Source organism: Sciurus vulgaris (assembly GCF_902686455.1).
Source record: "Sciurus vulgaris genome assembly, chromosome: 5".
In the NCBI taxonomy this organism is placed as follows: domain Eukaryota; kingdom Metazoa; phylum Chordata; class Mammalia; order Rodentia; family Sciuridae; genus Sciurus; species Sciurus vulgaris.
The window spans coordinates 111,284,347-111,305,434 of NC_136465.1; the positions used below are offsets into that span (position 1 = coordinate 111,284,347).

The 21,088-nt window shown below is 39.3% G+C and overlaps 1 protein-coding gene across 1 annotated transcript; it reads left to right on the forward strand.

Moving 5' to 3' along the window:
• Positions 1–717: 717 nt before the first annotated feature.
• On the forward strand, positions 718–1,785 carry LOC306660905 (olfactory receptor 8S1-like; the record flags this gene model as incomplete). Its single annotated transcript, XM_079139636.1, is given in 2 exon segments — positions 718–908; positions 911–1,785. Coding segments are annotated over 2 exon segments (1,032 nt in total). The 5' UTR covers positions 718–751.
• Positions 1,786–21,088: the final 19,303 nt, after the last annotated feature.

Here is a 21,088-nt window from a genome sequence, read left to right on the forward strand (position 1 = left end):
GATGATGATACATAATGGGGGTGGGGGTAAGAGAAGAATGGAGGAACTTCAGATTATGAAGAGGGAAATGAGAGTGAGGAGGGGTGGGAGTATGAAAGATGGTGGAATGAGACAGACATGGTTACCCTATGTACATGTATGATCACACGAATGGTGTGAATGTCATGTACAACCATAGAAACAATTTGTACCCCATTTGTGTACAATGAATCAAAACACAGTCTGTAAAAATAAAAAAAGGTAAAAGAAAAAAAGAATTACTACTCACCTCCTACTAAAATTCACAGCAAGATAGACATCCAAGTGAAAGTACAAAAATTATTGAAGAAAGTAATAGGTGAAAATGTCCTTTCAGTCAATATTATGAAATATGTCAGAGACATAGGACAGTAAAAATACAGTAGCCAGAGAGTGTTGCCAGTCAGTAGTACTGAACAACGGCCACGAGTAATGGAGGTTTGGGCCACTGAGTTAAACAAAGACAGAACACTTCTCTGGAAATGTACTGAATAAAAAATTCACTTTGATTTTTACAGGATAAAAGCAAAGACCAGTTAAAGAAGATAAAGTCAATTACTCTTGGACTAGTCTGAAAAACAGTGAATATATTCATTTGGGTTATTTAGGTTAGAAGAGTCACACAGGGAAAAAGTACCAGTGTGCAGATTCATGGCTCAGAAGTTGCTCAGGAGGCAAGTGGATGAGAAAAGCGTTCTGGGAGGGAAGGAGAACGGGTCGGAAATCTGTGAAGATGAGCAGGTGGGAAGGAATGAGGTGGAAACTCAGGGGTGGCATGAGAAGTGGCGGCTGCTTCATCTTTCTTTCTTTGTTCCCGAGGACTCTCTTCATAATGGCCACAGGAAACCACAGCATCGTCACTGAGTTCATCCTTTTGGGACTGCCTGCTCAGCACACACCCAGGGCTTGCTCTTTGTGCTGTTCTTGGGGGTTTACCTTCTGACCTTCGTGGGGAACCTGTTGATGATACTGGTGACCAGGACTGATTCTCAGCTCCAGGCCCCCATGTACTTCTTCCTCAGTCACCTCTCTTTCCTGGATCTTTGCTTAACATCAGTCATTGTGCCCAAAATGTTGGACAATCTTCTGTCTCAGAGGAAATCAATCTCAGTAAAAGCCTGCTTGACTCAGGTTTATTTTATATTTTCCACTGCAGGGATTGAAGTTTTTCTTCTCTCAGTGATGGCCTACGACCGCTATGCTGCCATCTGCCACCCCCTACTGTATGGCCAGATGATGACGAGACAGTTGTGTGGCAGTCTGGCATGGGCCTCCTGGGGACTGGGCTTTCTGGACGCTTTCATTAACATCCTCATGGCTTGGAATTTGGACTTCTGTGAGGCTCGTGTCATGCCTCACTTCAGTTGTGAATTGCCCTCTCTATTTTCTCTGTCCTGCTCTGATGTCTCTGCCAACTTTGCAGTCCTAGTGGGTTCCACCTCCCTGCATGCTCTTGGGACCTTCCTTCTGGTCCTTTTCTCTTACACCCACATTGTCTCCACCATTCTGAGCATCAGCTCCACTACGGGCAGAAGCAAGGCCTTCTCCACCTGCTCCTCCCATCTCACTACTGTGATTTTGTTCTATGGATCTGGTTCTCTTCGCTATCTCATACCAACCTTAAGTCCTCCAATGGAACTGGTTTTTTCCATTCAGTACAGTGTGCTCACTCCCCTAGTGAATCCCTTTATCTACAGCCTGAAAAACAAGGAAGTAAAAGCAGCTCTGAAAAGAATGTTGAAAAAAGGTTTGCAACATTTTAAATAGCAGAAGACAGGGAATGATTGGAAAACAGTAAACTCACATCAAGATGATAGATAGCACTCATTCAGGAAACTTTTTTAACTAATATCGGCTATGACCAAACATCTTGGAAGAGGATTCTCTGTCATCTTCAAAGAAAAGTCAACAGGTACATTGCTTTGCTCATGTTTAATGTTAAGGGATAACAGGTTAGATAATTATTTAAATCTAGAAGACTGGTGACAAACTTCTTAGGGATGAAGAAACTTTTGTGAAACACTCTCAGAAGTGTAGAAAAGTTGTCTACAGTCCAAATTCCTATTTGAATCCATGGTGATTTGGGGATGATTTTAGGTTTGGGGATGATCTTGGACTGTTGAAGGACTTCTAGAAAAGACAGAAGGATACTGGATAGGAGAGGAAATGCCATCTTAGGCCAACCCATCATTATCGACACTTTACATATTCTATGCCTGTCATAGCAACTTCACCTGGAAACTGGCAAAGGGGAGAAAGTCCACTTTCTGGGGTGGCCAGCAGATTGTGAGTCCCTAGAGTCACCATCATTGAATGAAAGCACTGAAAGCATACTCCCTTGCCTATTTCAGAAGCAGATTGGCTGCCTCTCATTTCCCTGCTGCCCTTCCCATTGGCTAAGCCCAACCAGAAGCTACTACCTTGGGAATATGGAAAATGACTCACTGACGTCTAGTACAAGTAGCACACAGACAAGTAGATTGAGCTAGTGTGGGGCTGAGGAACAACAAAAAAGCAAACTCTTGTACTAAATAATTAGGTAAATGTGACTGTCTCTAGGCAAGGAAAAGAGACAGAACTGGGTGTGTTGGTACACGCCTGTAATCCCAGCTACTTAGGAGACTGAGGAAAGAGGATTGCAAGTTCAAGGTTGGCCTGTGCGGTTTAGCATATCCTGTCTCAAAATAAAATGAAATAAAATAATTAAAAGGGAACTGGGGATGTAGCTCAGTGGTAGAGTGCTTGCCTAGGATACCCAAGGCAAGTACTGGGGTTCAATCCCCAGTACTGCAAACAAATGAGAGAAAAGAAAGAAAGAGAGAGAGAGAGAGAGAGAGAGAAGAGAGAGAGAGAGAGAGAGAGAGAGAGAGAGAGAGAGAAGGGGGGGAGGGAGAGAGGGGAGGAGGGGGAGAACAAAAGAAAGAAAGAAAGAGAGAGAGAAAGAAAGAAAGAAAGAAAGAAAGAAAGAAAGAAAGAAAGAAAGAAAGAAAAAGAGATTTGGACAAGACAATATAAAGTGAAAGAAAACAGAATAGAATGAAGAGTGGGAGGAATAAGGGTATCATGTTTTGGACCTGAAATGTCCCCCAAATGCTCAAGTGTTAGGCTTGATCCCAATGCAGCAAAGTCCAGAGGTGGGGCTTTTGGGAAGTGATTGGATCATAAAAACTCTAACCTCATCAGGGAATTAATCCAAATTAAGGATCAATAATTTGAAAGGACTACTTGGAGGAGGTGGAGACTGTAGGCAGGTGAGGCATGTTGGAGGAAATAGGTCACTGGGGGCATGCCTTTATCTTGTCCCTGGCCCCTTCTTCTCTCTGCTTCCTGGCTGCCATGAGCTGATCAGCTTTCCTCCACCACACCCTTCTTCTTTGCTGTGTTGCCCCACTTCAGGCCCAGAGCAATGGCACTGGCCAACGAAGGCCTGAAACCTCTGAAACCATGAGCCAAAATAAACCTTTCCTCCATGAAGGTGTCTGCATCAGGTATTTTGGTCACAGAAATGAAAAGCTGACTAACACAATGGGGAAATTAAAGGAAAACAATTCAATCAGAGTCAGAAAAGCAAAAGAATTTTATAAAGGGAAACTCTTGGAGACACAGGAATTAGAAACCTAGGTCTGTACATGCAGTGGCCTCCTCAGTGGCCTGAGAGATTCACTGCACCAATGAACACACAGAGAAGGATTTTAATGGAAGAAGGAATTTCTCTGACACCATGTTGAGGCAAAATATCAGGTGGAAGAACCCAGTGGTTCTTCCTCCAAACTTTGGGAGCCCTGGGAATTTCTAAACACCTTGAGAAAGAGGCTCATCTCCACGGCCTCCTTGTTTCCATTTTGTGTCCTCCTACCACACGGTGTCTCTGCTCCCACCAGAACACTGCCCTCTGTGCATGGCTTCAAGGTTTAGGGGTTGCTCCAAACTCAACCAAATGTTTCCCTAAAAGAGGTTTGAGTTAAAGCAATTGTATATCATAATCTAATGAGGCATTCATGGAAAATATGCATTTATCTAATTTCACAATTTCACATAAGGTAGACTAGTTTTAGGTCTTTCCACAGTTTTTCCTAATTGTATGTGTTTTTCAATCTTGTTTATTTTGAGAATCTCAAGTTTTTTCAACAACTTTCCCTTTCCATTGTGTGTGTGCCTGTGTGTGTGTGTGTGTGTGTATGTGTGTTGCTGAAGTTTAAAGCCAGGGCTTCATAAATGTTAGGCAAGTGCTCTACCACTAAGCTATATCTTGAACCCCCTTTTCCTTTTAATGGCATTGCTTTAATTAGCATTTGTCACATATTCAATCCTTAATGGGTGATTCACCAAATTTACCCATGTTAAGCATTCTTACCTTTGTTATTTTCTTACATTTTTATATTATGAGGATTTATAAAGCAAGTTAGTACTTTGTTAACTTTTTCTTCCCATTTCTCACCTCATAAATGAAAACATGTAATAGATACTTAAAAGCAGTTTAGGTTACATTGTAGTTTATTTCTCACTCGTTACGTTAGTTTTTAAAAGATGTTTCTGAACAGTACAAAGTAGCACATATTTTGCTTGATTACTGAAAGTTTTCTATTGAGAAATTCTGAAAATCACTCACAAATAAAGATTCCACCTCTCAGTGAAAATTGCTTCTCACATTTAACTCTATTTTCCTCCAAATTTTGTACTGGGAAGATCTTTTGTAAGCATTCCTATGCATAATTATAATTATTCTTACAGTAATATTGTACCCAGCATTTTAGCTTACTGTGTTTCAAAACATAATTTTCAAGTTATATTCCATTGAGCACAGACCATTGTGTATATTAAAATTCATCCATTATTAAGTATTTCTAACACTGATCTATTTTATTAATCATGAATTGTGCCTCCTGAGTTTTTTCTCTTCTGCCTGCATCGTCTCCAGTCTGAGCATCAGCTCCACCACAGGCAGAAAAACGACCTTCTTTACCTGCTCCTCACACTTCACTAAAGTGAACTTCTATGGTTCAGCTTTCCTCCATTATTTCTTGCCAACCTCAGGTTCACCTCTTAATAGGCCCTCTCCACATGGTACAATGTAATCACTCTTCTACTGAATCCTTTCCTCTTCAGCTTGAAGATCAAGGATAAAAAAGCAACTTTGAAAAGAATGTTGCTAAAGTATTTATATTGTCTCAGATAACTCAGAGAAGATATAGCATGAAGGGAAAGTAGAACTGCAGCAAGAAATCTATTGATTGACAGTATGAAGTTCCCGATGTCTTATTTTTGTCACAAGTTGCAAAGTCCACTGATGATTGTCCCTACTTAAAATTTATCAAGAAATTTGTTGGGAGCTGGTCAAAAATCCTATTCAGAGACAGAGTAATAAATCAGGAAACCCTCTCAGTTTCATGGATCTTGTTAATGACAGGTCAATTCACACTTTTTAAGATCCTTCAAACAGATGGATCCTAAAATATTTGTGTCCTGAATTTTTAATTTGAATTAGCATGCCTGGAAGAATAAAAGAATAAAAGAGTCTTGGTCTCAAAAATTAAAAAAAAGAAAAACCCTTGGGCTTTGTAGGGTAGAAGAACAGAATAATGGTAGGAGATGAGGTCTCCGGACACAGGCAGAAATAGATGATTGTTAAATTGATGGAGGGGCAGATCCAAGATGGCATCCAAGATGGCAGACTAGAGGGTGACTGCATCTCCCATCGCACCAGAACTCAGGATTCAAGAAGGGGAGGTATTGAGAGACTCGGACCAACATAGAACCCCGGGGTGAGTCTCTCCCACCGGGTGAAGCTCGGCCCGGGCAGCAGGCCTGGACAGTGGGCTTCTCGGAGCAGGGCAGGGCAGCAAGAGACTTTCCCCAGTAGCCCTGCTCCCTCCCACGGCAGGCCTGGTCGGCAGCCAGGTTCTCAGAGCGGACCCACCCAGAGAGAGCTTTTCCGCATAGAGCCAACCCCAAGCCCTGGACCCAGCGGCAAGCCCCAGACCCAGTGGAGGGTCCCAGCCCAGAGGAGGCTTCTGGGACCAAGGCAGGATAGGGAGAGGCTTTCCCCGAGCAGCCCAGCTCCCTCAGGCAGGGGCATGCCCTGTCTATAGCCAGCTTCTAGGAGCAGGCCCACCCAGTGAGAGGATTTCCATGCAGAACCAGCCCCCAGCCCTGGACCCAGTAGTGGGATAGGGGCAGCTTTCTTTGGAAGCACTGCATTATCAAGTTCCTCCAAGACTTCAGGCTACTGAAGGCTGGGAGGTGATATACTGGAAATCTACAGGGATACTATAAGCCAATAGAGGAAATCTGTAATATCTCAGAGTCCCACTGATATCTGGCCAATATGAGAAAACAAGGGAAGAAAATGTCCCAAACAAACCTACATACTATATCAATAAAACCCAATGACAGCACAGCAGAAGAAATGTCAGAAAGGGAGCTCAAAATGTACATAATTAAAACAATCAGAGAAGCAAATGAGGAGATGAAAGAGCAAATGCAGGCATTAAATGATCGCACCAATCAACAGTTAAAAGAGCAAATACGAGAAGCAAGAGATCATTTCAATGAAGAGTTAGAGATATTGAAAAAAAAAAAAACAAACAAACAATAATCCTTGAAATGAAGGAAACAATAAACCAAGTTAAAAACTCCATAGAAAGCATAACCAATAGGATAGAACACCTGGAAGACAGAACATAAGATATTGAAGACAAAATATTTAATCTTGAAAACAAAATTGACCAAACAGAGAAGATGGTAAGAAATCATGAACAGAATCTACAAGAACTATGGGATATCATGAAAAGGCCAAATTTAAGAATTATTGGGATTGAGGAAGGCTTAGAGAAACAAGCCAAAGGAATGAACAATCTATTCAATGAAATAATATCAGAAAATTTCCCAAATCTGAAGAATGAAATGGTAAACTAGGTACAAGAAGCTTATAGGACTCCAAATATACAAAGTTACAACAGACCCACACCAAGGCACATTATTATGAAAATACCTAACATACAAAATAAAGACAGAATTTTAAAGGCTGCAAGAGAAAAGAATCAAATTACATTCAAGGGGAAACCAATAAGAATATCAGCAGATTTTTCAATCCAGACCATAAAAGCTAGAAGGGCCTGGAACAACATTTACCAAGCCCTGAAAGAAAACGGATGCCAACCAAGAATCTTATACCCAGCAAAACTTACTTTCAGATTTGATGATGAAATAAAATCCTTCCATGATAAACAAAAGCTAAAAGAATTTACAAAAAGAAAGCTGGCATTACAGAACATTCTCAGCAAAATTATCCATGAGGAAGAGATGAAAAACAACAATGCAAATCAGCAAAGGGAGGAACTAGCCTAAAGGATTAGCCAGATAAAGGAGAAACCAAATCATGTCAAAAAACAAAAATGAGTCAAATGACTGGGAATACAAATCATATCACAATAATAACCCTGAATGTTAATGGCCTGAACTCATCAATCAAAAGACATAGACTGGCAGACTGGATTAAAAAGAAAAATCCAACAATATGCTGCCTGCAAGAGACTCATCTCATAGAAAGACATACCCATAGACTAAAGGTGAAAGGATGGGAAAAAACATACCATGCACACAGACACAGCAAAAAGCTGGAGTATCCATTCTCATTTCAGATAAAGTGAACTTCAAGCCAAAACTAGTCAGAAGGGATAAAGAAGGACATTTCATACTGCTTAAGGGAAGCATAAATCAGCAAGACATAACAAGCATAAATATCTATTCCCCAAACATTGGCTCATCCATGTATGTCAAACAAATCATTCTCAATTCCAGAAATCAAATACACCACAACACAGTAATACTAGGCAATTTTAACACACCTCTCTCACCGCTGGACAGATCGTCCAAACAAAAATTGATAAAGAAACCATATATCTCAATAACACAATTGACAATTTAGACTTAATGGATATATATAGAATATACCATCCAACAAAGAATGAATACACTTTTTCTCAGCAGCACATGGATCCTTCTCTAAAATAGACCATATTTTATGCCACAAAGCTACTGTTAGCAAATACAAGAAGATAGAGATACTACCTTGTATTCAATCAGATCATAATGGATTGAAATTAGAAATAAATGACAAAATAAAATACAGAAACTTCTCCAACACCTGAAGTTTAAATAATATGTTATTATATGAATCGATAACAGAAGACATCAGGAGGGAAATAAAAAATGTCTTAGAAGTAAACAAGAACAAAGACACATCATATAAAAATCTCTGAAACACTATGAAAGCAGTACTTAGAGGAAGATTTATTTCATGGAGCTCATTCAACAAAAGAAGAAAAATCATCAAATAAACGACATAACACTACAGTTCAAAGCCCTAGAAAAAAAAGAGCAGACCAACACCAAAAGTAGTGGAAGATAGGAAATAGTTAAAATCAGAGCCGAAATCAACGAAACTGAAACAAAAGAAACCATCAGAAAAATTAACAAAATGAAGAGTTGGTTCTTTGAAAAAATAAACAAAATTGATAAACCCTTAGCCACAATAAAAAAGGGAAAAAGAGAGAAAACTCAAATTACTAAAATTCAGAATGAACAAGGAAATATCACTACAGACAGGAGTGAAATACAGAACATAATTAGAAGCTATATTAAAAATCTATACTCCAACAAAACAGAAAACCCTGAAGGTATCAACAAGTTTCTAGAGACATATGAATTACCTAAACTGAACAGGAGGACATACACAACTTAAATAAATCAATTTCAAGTAATGAAATAGAAGAGATCATCAAAAGCCTACCAACAAAGAAATGTCCAGGACCAGATGGGTTCTCAGCCGAGTTCTACAAAACCTTTAAAGAACAGCACACTCCAATACTCCTCAAAGTATTCCATGAAATAGAAGAGGAGGGAACCCCCCCAAACTCATTCTATGAAGCCAATATCACCCTGATACCTAAACCAGACAGAGACACTTCGAGGAAAGAAAATTTCAGACCAATATCCTTAGTGAACATCAACGCAAAAATTTTCAACAAAATTTTAGCAAATCACATACAAAAATATATTTAAAAGATAGTGCACCATGATCAAGTGGGTTTTATCCCAGGGATGCAAGGTTGGTTCAACATCTGGAAATCAATAAATGTCATTCACCATATCAACAGACTAAAAATTAAGAATCACATGATTATTTCAATAGATGCAGAAAAAGCATTCGATAAAATACAGCATCCCTTCATGCTCAAAACACTAGGAAAAATAGGGATAGTGGGAACATTCCTTGACACTGTAAGGCCATCTATGCTAAGCCCATGGCCAATATCATTCTAAATGGTGAAAAACTAAAAGCATTACCTCTAAAAACTGGAACAAGGCACCACTTCTATTCAACATCTTCCTTGAAACTCTAGCCAGAGCAATTAGACAACCCCAAGAAATTAAAGGGATAGGAATAGGAAAAGAAGAACTCAAACTATCCCTATTTGCTGATGACACGATTATATATTTAGAGGAACCAGGAAATTCCACCAGAAAACTTTAAGAACTCATAAGTGAATTCAGTAAAGTAGCAGGTTACAAGATCAATGCTCATAAATCCAATGCATTTTTATACATAAGTGATGAATCTTCAGAAAGAGAAGTTAGGAAAACTACCCCATTCACAATAGCCTCGAAAAAAATTAAATACTTGGGAATCAATCTCACAAAAGAGGTGAAAGACCTTTACAATGAGAACTACAGAACACTAAAGAAAGAAATTAATGAAAACCTTATAGATGGAAAGATCTCCCATGTTCTTGGATAGGCAGAATTAATATTGTCAAAATGGCCATAGTACCAAAAAGTGCTATACAGATTCAATGCAATTCCAATTAAAATCCCAATGACATACCTTACAGAAATAGAGCAAGCAATCATGAAATTCATCTGGAAGAATAAGAAACCCAGAAGAGCTAAAGCAATCATTAGCAGAAAGAGTGAAGCAGCAGGTATCACAATACCAGATCTTCAACTATACTACAAAGCAATAGTAACAAAAATGGCATGGTATTGGTACCAAAATAGACAGGTAGATCAATGGTACAGAATAGAGGACATGGACACAAACCCAAATAAATACAATTTTCTCATACTAGACAAAGGTGCTGAAAATATGCAATGGAGAAAAGATAGCCTCTTCAACAAATGGTGCTGGGAAAACTGAAAATCCATATGCAACAGAATGAAACTAAACCCCTATCTCTTACCCTGCACAAAATCAACTCAAAATGGATCAAGGACATCAGAATCAGACCAGAGACCCTGCATCTTATGGAAGAAAAAGTAGGTCCAAATCTTCAACATGTCCATTTAGCACCAGACTTCCTTAACAGGACTCCCATAGCACAAGAAATAAAAGCAAGAATCAACAACTGGGATAGATTCAAACTAAAAAGCTTTCTCTCAGCAAATGATACTATCAGCAATGTGAAGAGAAAGCCTACAGAGTGAGAGAAAATCTTTGTCACTCATACTTCAGATAGAGCACTGATTTCCAAAATCTATAAAGAACTCAAAAAACTCTACACCAAGAATACAAATAATCCCATCAACAAATGGGCTAAGGAAATGAACAGACACTTCACAGAAGATGATCTACAAGCAATCAACAGATATATGAGAAAATGTTCAACATCTCTAGTAATAAGAGAAATGCAAATCAAAACCACCCTAAGATTCCATCTCACCCCAATTAGAATGTTGATTATCAAGAACATAAGCAACAATGGGTGTTGGAAAGAATGTGGGGGAAAAGGTACACTCATACATTGCCGGTGGGACTGCAAATTATTGCAGCCACTCTGGAAAGCAGTGTGGAGATTCCTCAAAAGCTTGGAATGGAACCACCATTTGATACAGCTATCCCACTCCTTGGCCTATACCCAAAGGACTTAAAATCAGCATACCACAGAGATACAGCCACAACAATGCTCGTAGCTGCCCAATTCACAATAGCCAGATTGTGGAACCAATCTAGATGCCCTTCAGTTGATGAATGGATAAAGAACTGTGGTATATATATACAATGGAATATTACTCAGCCACAAAGAATGATAAAATTATGGCATTTGCAGGCAAATGTATGAAATTGGAGAATATCATGCTAAGTGAGATAAGCCAATCTCAAAAAACCAAAGGATGAATGATCTTGCTGATAAACCGATGATGACACATAATGGGGGGTGGAAGGGGTTAGTGTTAGGGTTAGGATTAGGGTTAGGGTTAGAGGGGGGCAAGAATGGAGGAAGGAAGGACTGTACAGAGGGAAAAGAGGGTTGGGAGGGGTTGGGGGAAGGGAAAAAATAACAGAATGAATCAAACAACATTACCCTATGTAAATGTATGATTACACAAATGGTATGCTTTTACTCCATGTACAAACAGAGAAACAACATGTATCCCATTTGTTTGCAATTAAAAAAGAAGAAATAGAGGATTGTTATAATTAATTTTCTGTGTCAACTTCTCTGGGTCACAGAATACTCAGATATATGGTTGGATATTCTGTGTGTATTTATGAAGGTATTTCCAGAGGGAGTTAGTATTTGAGTAAGTGGAATGACTAAATATTATGGCTCTCTGCAATGTGGGTGTGCCTCATCCAATTAGTCATGGTCCTGAATAGAAAACAAAAAATAAGAGGAAGGGAAATTTCCCTTAGCCTGATGGTTTGGAATAGGGATGTTCATCTTCTCATATTGTTAGTACCCCTTATTTCTCAGGCCTGCAGATGCAGACCAGAATGTCCACCTTCAATTTCCTAGTTCTCAAGCTTTCCAACCTGGACTAGAATTTACACCTGAGTTCTTAGCATGCCAGACTCAGACCAGAACTGTACCCCTGGCTTTCCTGAGTCTCCAGCTTGCAGACAGCAGTTGGTGAAGTTTCTCAGCCTCCATAATCATGTAAGCTCATTCCTTATAATAAATCTTTTGTATATATAATCTCTGTTTGGTTCTGTTTTTCTGCTTTTCTGGTCAAGAGAAGAAGTCACCATTTGCCAGGCATCCTAGGTCTTTATTGCTACCATAATAAATTGTCACTCAAGTAATGGTAATACTCCAGTGGACTCAAGTTGGCTCCCTGTTTTGAATCTCACAAGACTGAAAAGTTGTTAGCTTGGTTGGGCTTTTATCTGGATGCTCTGGGGTAAATCTGCCTCCAAGCTTATTCAGGGCACTAAAGAAATTCAGTCTGTAGGTCTGAGGACATTGTTTCCTTGTTGGCTGTCAGATGGGGTCATGGGGTCACTCTTCTCTGGAAAAGGATCCCTGCACACCTTCTCTCATGACTCCCTCTTTCTCCAAAACAGCAATGGAATGTCAGGTGCCTATGTTCAATCTGTCTGAGACTTCTTTTGCTCCTATCTGGAGAAAATACTCTACTTTTAAAGGACTCATGTGATTAGATTAGGCCCACCTAGAAAGTCTTGTATTATAAGCACAGCAGTTCTTTGAATAACCAGAAAATGGGGATCTTGATAGACAACTTTAGAATTCTATCCACCATATCAAGCAACTATATAAACATGACACTTCTACTATAAAATCAGATGATAAGTAGGATTCAAGTAGTGATAAGGCAAGAACAGTGTGAGATTAGAAAAAGCAAAAGATTCAAGCAAAGCAAATAGTGTTAAACAGTCCAAGGGAAGGAATCACTCCTTATTGGGAAATAATTGAAAGTCTGTCACATGCAGACCTGCTATTTATCTCCAAAGAAGTGTGAACCTAAGAAATTCACTGCACCAATGTCTGGGACTCATGATAAAAATCAGATTTTTGCCCTGCACTTAAAAATGGTACAAAATATAGAGATGTGGCCCTACACAATACTTGTGACACTTCTTTCAATTATGAGGACCGTAAGTACTCTGGGAAGACCTGTGTTCCAGGTCAAGTATGGAACCACCCTTCTTCTCTTCCTCCTTCTTCTCTACCTGCATATCTACTATATCCTGATGTCTGCCCCACTTGGTACCCTTAAAATGCCTTTTGCAGAAACTGCTTAACTTTTCTGCTAAAGGATATTTGTCCAAGAGACATTTTTTTTTTTTTTTGTACTGGGGGTTGAACCCAGGGGTGCTCAACCACTGAGCCACATCCCCAGCCCTTTTTTAATATTTTATTAAAGACAAGGTTTCACTGAGTTGCTAAGTGCCTCACTAAATTGCTGAGACTGGCCAAAAGTCACTTTTACCAAGAAAATTTTCTGTAACGCTTTTTCTTAAAATATATAATTATCAGGGCTGGGGGTTTTAGCTCAGTGGTAGAGTGCTTGCCTAGCATGTGTGAGGCGCTGGGTTCAATTCTCAGCACCATGTAAAAATAAATAAATAAAATAAAGGTCCATCAACAACTAAAAAAATTTTTTTTAATACAAATATAATTATCAAATTTTAGAATTTCACATATGAAAAACATGTTTCAGCCCATGTCAACGTTTCATTTTCAATATATTTTTGTTTTTATTTTTAATTTGGAGAATTGTAGCCAATTAATCTCTTCCTTAATTGGCATATTTTAATAAGTTTTATCAAATATGAGGTATTTATTTGTAATTAACTAACTCTTTGTGAAGGTTCTTGTCTTCCCAATTCTATTTTTAATATTTCTAAAAATATTTTATTTTATATGTGTTTATGAAATTAAATAGTGCCTATTCAGTTCCTTTTTCTATGTGTTAGCTTTATTATTTATATTAATATAATATGAATAAAAAATATGATAGAACATCTTACATTCCAATGTCCTTTATTTTATACTCTTTTGAATTATAAATGGCTTTTAAATCACATTATCCTATTTACCATTTAAATATTTAATTAATAAAATATTAAAAATAGATCAGCTCTGCTTCCTGGTGCTATGTCCTGCTGCTTTCTTTCACCACACTCTTGTGCCATAATGTTCTGCCTCACCTTGAGCCCATAGCAATGGAGTTGGCCATCGATGAACTGATACCTCTGAAATCATGGAACCCCAAATAACTTTTCCTCCTCTGCATTATTCTTGTCAGGTCTTTTTGATCACGGTGGTGAAAAAGTTGACTAAAACAGAAATTGGTGCCAAGAACTGTGATCATTGCTGTAACTAACTGACCATGTGGTTCAGAAGCTTTTGGAGTATTTTGGAATCTGTGGGAGGAATTTTGAAAAGTTTAAAGATGCAAGCTTAAGGAAGTTGTGTTATTCAAAACTTACAGCCACAAAATATAAGCTAAATACTTTACCCAGAAATAATAGGAAGGATGGTTTGAGGTCATCTCAAGAATTGGCAAGACCACACTCATCTCAGACTCAAGGATGTAAAAGTAAAAATTCCTTTGGGAAGTAGGGTATCCAATGGGATACCCTACTTGCACAAGGGGACCTACGAAGTTGTTTCACCATGCCCAATGGCTCAAACACTCATTGGTTGCTGAAGCTCTGATCCCTGGAGGCATGGTTACTACTCAAGATGGTGGCAGACTTGGTATTAACTATGTTCTGCAGGAATGCAGTATGCTGAAGTTAGGGGGTCATGGAATTTTGAAAAGTTTAGAGATACAAGCTGCAAAAGTTTTAGATTGTTATAAGCAATATTTCAAAGGAAGGCCTGTGAAGCCAGGCAAAGTGTAGCAGGGTGAGAGTCCCTGGAGACAGTCCCCGAAGTGTGGTGATTGAAGATGTGAAAAGGAGGCCTAAGCTGCAGTGGAAATCCTTAAGATTAAGAGGTGACAGTACCACGAGGCAGCTGCCAAGGAAAGTTTTAGGAATTGAACAAAAACAATCTAAGAGAAAGCCATGTGGGCTGGAACCAGCAAGGTCATAGGGGTGGAGCTACACAGGCTTTTTAGAAAGAACATCAGGATACCATATGCCCTAGAAGCTGGATGTGGAGTTACAGAACTTGTTTGCCCCATTGAATTTCAGTCTTGCTTTGGTCCAATTCCTTTTTTCTATGCCCATATTTCTCCCTTGTGGAATGGAAATGTTCAATCTGTGCCTTTCTATATTGGATATATGTAATTTGCTTTTGATTATTATAGGAACTCATGCAGAGAGTTTGCCTTAAGTCTCAGAAGAGACTGTGGACTTGGATTTTTGGACAACACTCAAACCATTAAGAACTCTGGGGGATCTTTCATCTTATAGAAGAAAAAGTAGGTCCAAATCTTCAACGTGTCCATTTAGCATCAGACTTCCTTAACAGGACTCCCATAGCACAAGAAATAAAAGCAAGAATCAACAACTGGGATAGATTCAAACTAAAAAGCTTTCTCTCAGCAAAGGAAACTATCAACAATGTGAAGAGAAAGCCTACAGAGTGAGAGAAAATCTTTGTCACTCATACTTCAGATAGAGCACTGATTTCCAAAATCTATAAAGAACTCAAAAAACTCTACACCAAGAATACAAATAACCCAATCAACAAATGGGCTAAGGAAATGAACTGTCACTTCACAGAAGATGATCTACAAACAATCAACAGATGTATGAGAAAATGTTCAACTTCTCTAGTAATAAGAGAAATGCAAATCAAAACCACCCTAAGATTCCATCTCACCCCAATTAGAATGGCAATTATCAAGAACACAAGCAACAATAGGTGTTGGCAAGGATGTGGGGAAAAAGGTACACTCATACATTGCTGGGGGGGTTGCAAATTAGTGCAGCCACTCTGGAAAGCAGTGTGGAGATTCCTCAGAAAGCTTGGAATGGAACCACCATTTGACCCAGCTATCCCACTCCTCGGCCTATACCCCAAGGACTTAAAAGCAGAATACTACAAAGATGCAGCCACATCAATGTTCATAGCTGCTCAATTCACAATAGCCAGATTGTGGAACCAACCTAGATGCCCTTCAGTTGATGAATGGATAAAGAAACTGTGGCATATATATACAATGGAATATTACTCAGCCATAAGTAATAATAAAATTATGACATTTGCAGGCAAATGTATGAAATTGGAGAATATCATGCTAAGTGAGATAAGCCAATCTCAAAAAACCAAAGGAAGAATGATCTCGCTGATAAGTGGATGATGAAACATAATGGGGGGGGACAAGAATGGAGGAAGGAGGCACTGTATAGAGGGAAAAGAGGGATGGGAGGGTAGGGGGAAAAAATAACAGAATGAATCAAACAACATTACCCTATGTAAATGTATGATTACACAAATGGTATGCCTTTACTCCTGTACAAACAGAGAATCAACATGTATCCCATTTGTTTACAATATAACAAATTAAAAAAAAAAACTCTGGGGACTCTTGGAAATGGACTAAATATATCTTGCATTGTCAGATGAGCTTTTGGGGGTCAGAGGCAGAGTGTTATGGTTTATATATGAAATGTATGCTGAAATCTCAAGTGTAAGACAATGCAAGAAAGTTAAGAGGTGAAATGATTGGGTTATAAAAGCCTTAATCAGTTTGTTAATCTACTTGAATGGATTAACTGGGTGATAACTATAGGCACATAGAGTATGAATGGAGAAGGTAGGTCACTGGTGGCATGCCTTTGGGACATATATTTTGTCCCTGGTAAGTGGAGCTCCTTCTGTTTCCTGGTGGTTAGGTCCTGAGCTTCTTTCTTCCACCACACTTCTACCATGATGTTCTGCCTCATCTTGGGCCCAGAGCAATGGAACTGGCCATCTATGGACCGAACCTTTTGAAACTGTAAACCCCAAATACATTTTTCCTCCTTTAAAAAAAAAAAAAAGAAAGAAAGAAAAGAAAAAAACACTTAGATGAAACTAGTAACACATAACTATGTTCCTATCCTTCCAGATTTCTTCTACAGAAAATGCTTTAAAAAAAAAAAAAAAAGGTATCTTGTTTTAGTCCTTTTTCTGTATTTTTAAAGTACCATATTGAGGAGAAATACAATCTCCCCACTACTATTCCCATTTTCATAAACTTGGTATTTTGATGAAAAAGTTATAATACTTTATATGCCAAAAAATCTTTTGCACTTATTCTTAGTGTGTTTCTAAATAGTCTCATGAAAGAGTTAATTATCTTATTTTTTTCCTTAATAAATCTCCCCCCTTCCAAGAAATAACCAGGAGAACAAAGGTAACTGTTAAATAAAAGTTTGTTGTGTTTTTTTTAAATTTTGATCATGTGAAATAAGAGAGGTATTTTCTGTTATCACATACCTGGCACCTAAGAAGAAAATTAAGCATATTACAAGCTATTTTTTCAAAAGAATAAAACATTTTTGTATGCATTCTTGGATATATTAACATACTACCATTATACCAAGAATTATATCATAAACATCTCTCATTGCTTTCAAGAGCCTAATTTTCAAATATTATTTGTTGGGTTGGAATTTGGGCGACTCTATGAGGGAGAGCGGAGCAACTGAGGCAAAGGGCAGCGCACCAAACGGTGACCAATCAAACAGGCAGGAAAACTCCACTGACTCTTACCTCCACCAGTCACTCAGCAGGACCCTGGCCTATAAAGACCTGGGGCAGCCGGGACCATGTGAGATCTTCTCCGGCTCCCTACCCTTACCTGTACCCCGGGGTGGCTGAGATTTTCACCCAGAGCCAAATTCCAATAAAGCTTGCTTAGCGATTTTCTGCCCAATTTTATTTGGCCACTTGCCATGCCCCTGAGCCTACATTTGGTGCCAAAACCAGGAGGGTTTTCAGGCTTCCCCACATCAGGAGTGAAGTCCACACCCTCCCTCAGACCAACCAGGAGATTCCGATCCGTTCCGCTCAGCTCTGCTCCATTCGGCTCCATCCCTTTTCCCTTTATCCAGCATCAGACGGGGTAAGTTCCCTGGGGTTTTTCCCATTTGCCTTTCCAATCTTTACCCTCTGATCTGCACCCGGTCTGTCCATTGCATGTGCCACAGACCCCATGCCCCGTCCATTCAGTTTGGGCTCTGATTGCTGTGGAGACGTCCCAGCCTCCAGTTAGCCCCCCATTTATTCCATTCTGGACCCCCAAAAGTTGAAAGACATTTTGTCTTTTGGCCCGTCCACTATTTTCCTGGTGTACACAAACTAAAATTGGGACGCCTTTTCTGCTTCTGTACATCTATCTGGGTAAAGTTGGACCGCTAATGGGAAATACCAGTAGTTCATTGGACCCAAAAATTCCTTTGGGCTGTCTCTACTGTAATTTTACTAAACTGGACTCCCCGAGACTTATGACGTAAATGGCTAGTTTTTTTATTCAACCATGGCCTGGCCTCTATGTTTTAGATCTCAAGATGGCCACCAAAGGGCACTCACGGCCATTTGAAAGCTTTTCTTTTTGGAATTTGGTGCTCACTCCGCCCCTTCTTCTATCTGTTCCTCCACCCAATTCCTCCTCTCTGGGGTGGTCCCAAACCCCACCCCTCCATGCTCTGGCCAGAATTCCACCTCCTCTTCCTGTCCTCGTCCTACAAACCTGCCTCCTCCTCCTGCGGATGGCAGCTCCTCCTCCTCTTCCTCCTCAGAGCCCCCCCACCCCCCTCCTTCTTCTCCAGAATGTCCCTCCACCCACTCTGTTCCTTCCTCGCTGTTAGTGCTCACACAGGATCTCATCAGACCTTCCCATCGCCTAACCCAGAGCTTCTTTCTCCTCTGGAGGTGGCTGGTGCAGAAGGCATTGTGCGAATCCAAGTTCCATTCTCACTCCAGGATCTTTCCCAGATTGAGAAATGTTTAGGGTCTTTCTCTGCTGACTCCTCTACTTACATTAAGGAATTTAGGTATCTTTCCCAGACTTATCATCTCACTTAGCATGTCTTTCTTCCACTCTCAACCCCAGACTAACCACCCTGCATCCAACAGGCACCACAAGATCTTGCCAACCAAGTCCACCTAACAGACATGACTCTTCCCACAGGTACAAAAAAAAAACCCTTTTACTAGAACTCCAACAAAGTGATAATTAATGGCTGTGTCATTTTTCCTGGACTCTTGTTTTGTTTTGTTTTTCTTAAATTCTATATTTTTTGAGCTCATAACATTGATGTTTTGATCAGTCCTATTCTTATTGAACTCGAGTTTTTGAGTATCTGTTATATTGCAATGGAAAATCTCACCTATAAAAAATACAAGGCCTTTGTTTTCATGTTATGTGTATATTGTGTTGTCTATTTTGTGTCCAAAAATTGTGTACATATCATGACTTACCTCACATGTCTCCAGGTGGCCAAGTTTAAAAATGTTAATTGATATTAATCATTTGTTTCTAGAACTTGTCTCCAACAGAGAATAGACCACAAATGCTGTTCAGTATACCTATCTGATATATTGGTTTTTACAATAAAATAAGGATTTGACATGTGTGGGATTACTCAAATATGTTTCTTGGAAACATCTAATTAATTTACAGGGTGTTGCCACTGGCCTCCTTGCACAATCAGCTGGACCTTCCTACAGACTGGTGGCAAATCTCTCCAGGCAGCTTGATTCTGCCATTCATGAGTGACTACCATGTCTCAGAGCACTGGCAGCATTAACTGAATTAACTAAGGAAGCTCTAAAACTCACCCTTCTTCAACCAATAACTGTGTTTTCCACCCATCGACTACAGGACCTCTTAAGCCATAAATCCCTTCCGTTCCCACAGGCGCTGGAGGCCTTATGTTCACCTCGTGAAGACCTCTTTGATTACCCACTCCCCTCAACCAACCTAACCATTTTTGTAGATGGCAGTTCTGTGCTGGGTACAGATGGATGCTGTAGAGCCACTTATGCAATAGTCACCACTGCCTCAGTTCTGGAAGTCAATTGCTTTCCAGAAGGGACCACTTCCCAAAAGTCCAAACTCTTTGCTCTTATTAAGGCTCTAATACCATCCAAAGGTAAACAGGTTAACATCTACACAGATTCCAAATATGCCTTCTTGATTGCTCACTCACATTTGGCTATTTGGAAGGATTGTGGATTTTTCAACACAAAGTAGTCACCAGATAGGAAAGAAAAACAGAAGTTTCTAAGTATGGAATATATTCAGTAGAAGGGAAAGGGAAATGTTTCTGGATAAGAAAGTCTGTGTGTAAGTAAAGGGCAAATTTCAACAAGTTTGCATGTAACTAAGTTGGTTATATGTACGTGAGACAATCAGTTAAAGCTATTTAAGATTTTTCCTAAGGTCAAATACTAATGTATTGATATAAACCAAAGTTTAATCTATATGTTAAAATGACAAGAATTCCTTTAAAAAACACTAATTTACTCTTGACATTGTGTCTGTTAAGTTTTATTTTTTAGAAACTTCTTAAAATGACATTTAAGAAAGAGTATGATGCGCGATAGCAAAAAATGGAACAACAGTGACTGAGATTGGGGTCTCTCATGACCTCATGGCATGCCTGGTGCCTGGGAATATTCCTGTGCAGGAGCACAAGATGCCTAACTGCTGTGCCAATACCTCCCTGGGAAAACTCTGTGCAGGAATCCTATCAGCTCTGACATTGAGCTCAGGCACACAGCTTTTGGACAGGAAGGAATTCTTTAGCTAGATAACCAGTGTTTCCTCAGTTTCCTTCTCTGGTTCCTGCCCACCTTACAGTAAGTTTGGACAGTGGACTTTCTAGAGAGCTACACAGAGTTCCTAACATTGCACTTTGCAGCTGTGAAAAAGTTACATAGATTCCTAGTCTCTGTAACTTTCCTGAAAACAAAGAATAATGCTTACATAGTCTTTAACCTAATAATAACACATATATAAAGATTGCCGACGTAACTCTTTAGATCTGCATTTCCGTCAGAGAATAGAGCTCCATCTGATCCCAGCTTAATCTTCAAAATCTGTGTTTTGTGAAGAGCCCCACCTTACCTGAGATAAGGCTCTGCCTCACACCCTGCTGCATGTTAGAAGTAAGCCAGACTTTAACTCATTTAAAGTTGTGATCAAGGTTTGATGTTTGTTATAAAGATTACTGTGATCTCAAACAGGGGATATAATGAATAAACTCAGTCAAAATTCAAGATAGCTATTGCACAAACTGAATGTTTTACTGTTGGTGATTCCATTCTGTATTTTCCTTGTAAACTATAACTGTTGCCTGATTAATTTTTTGCAGAAG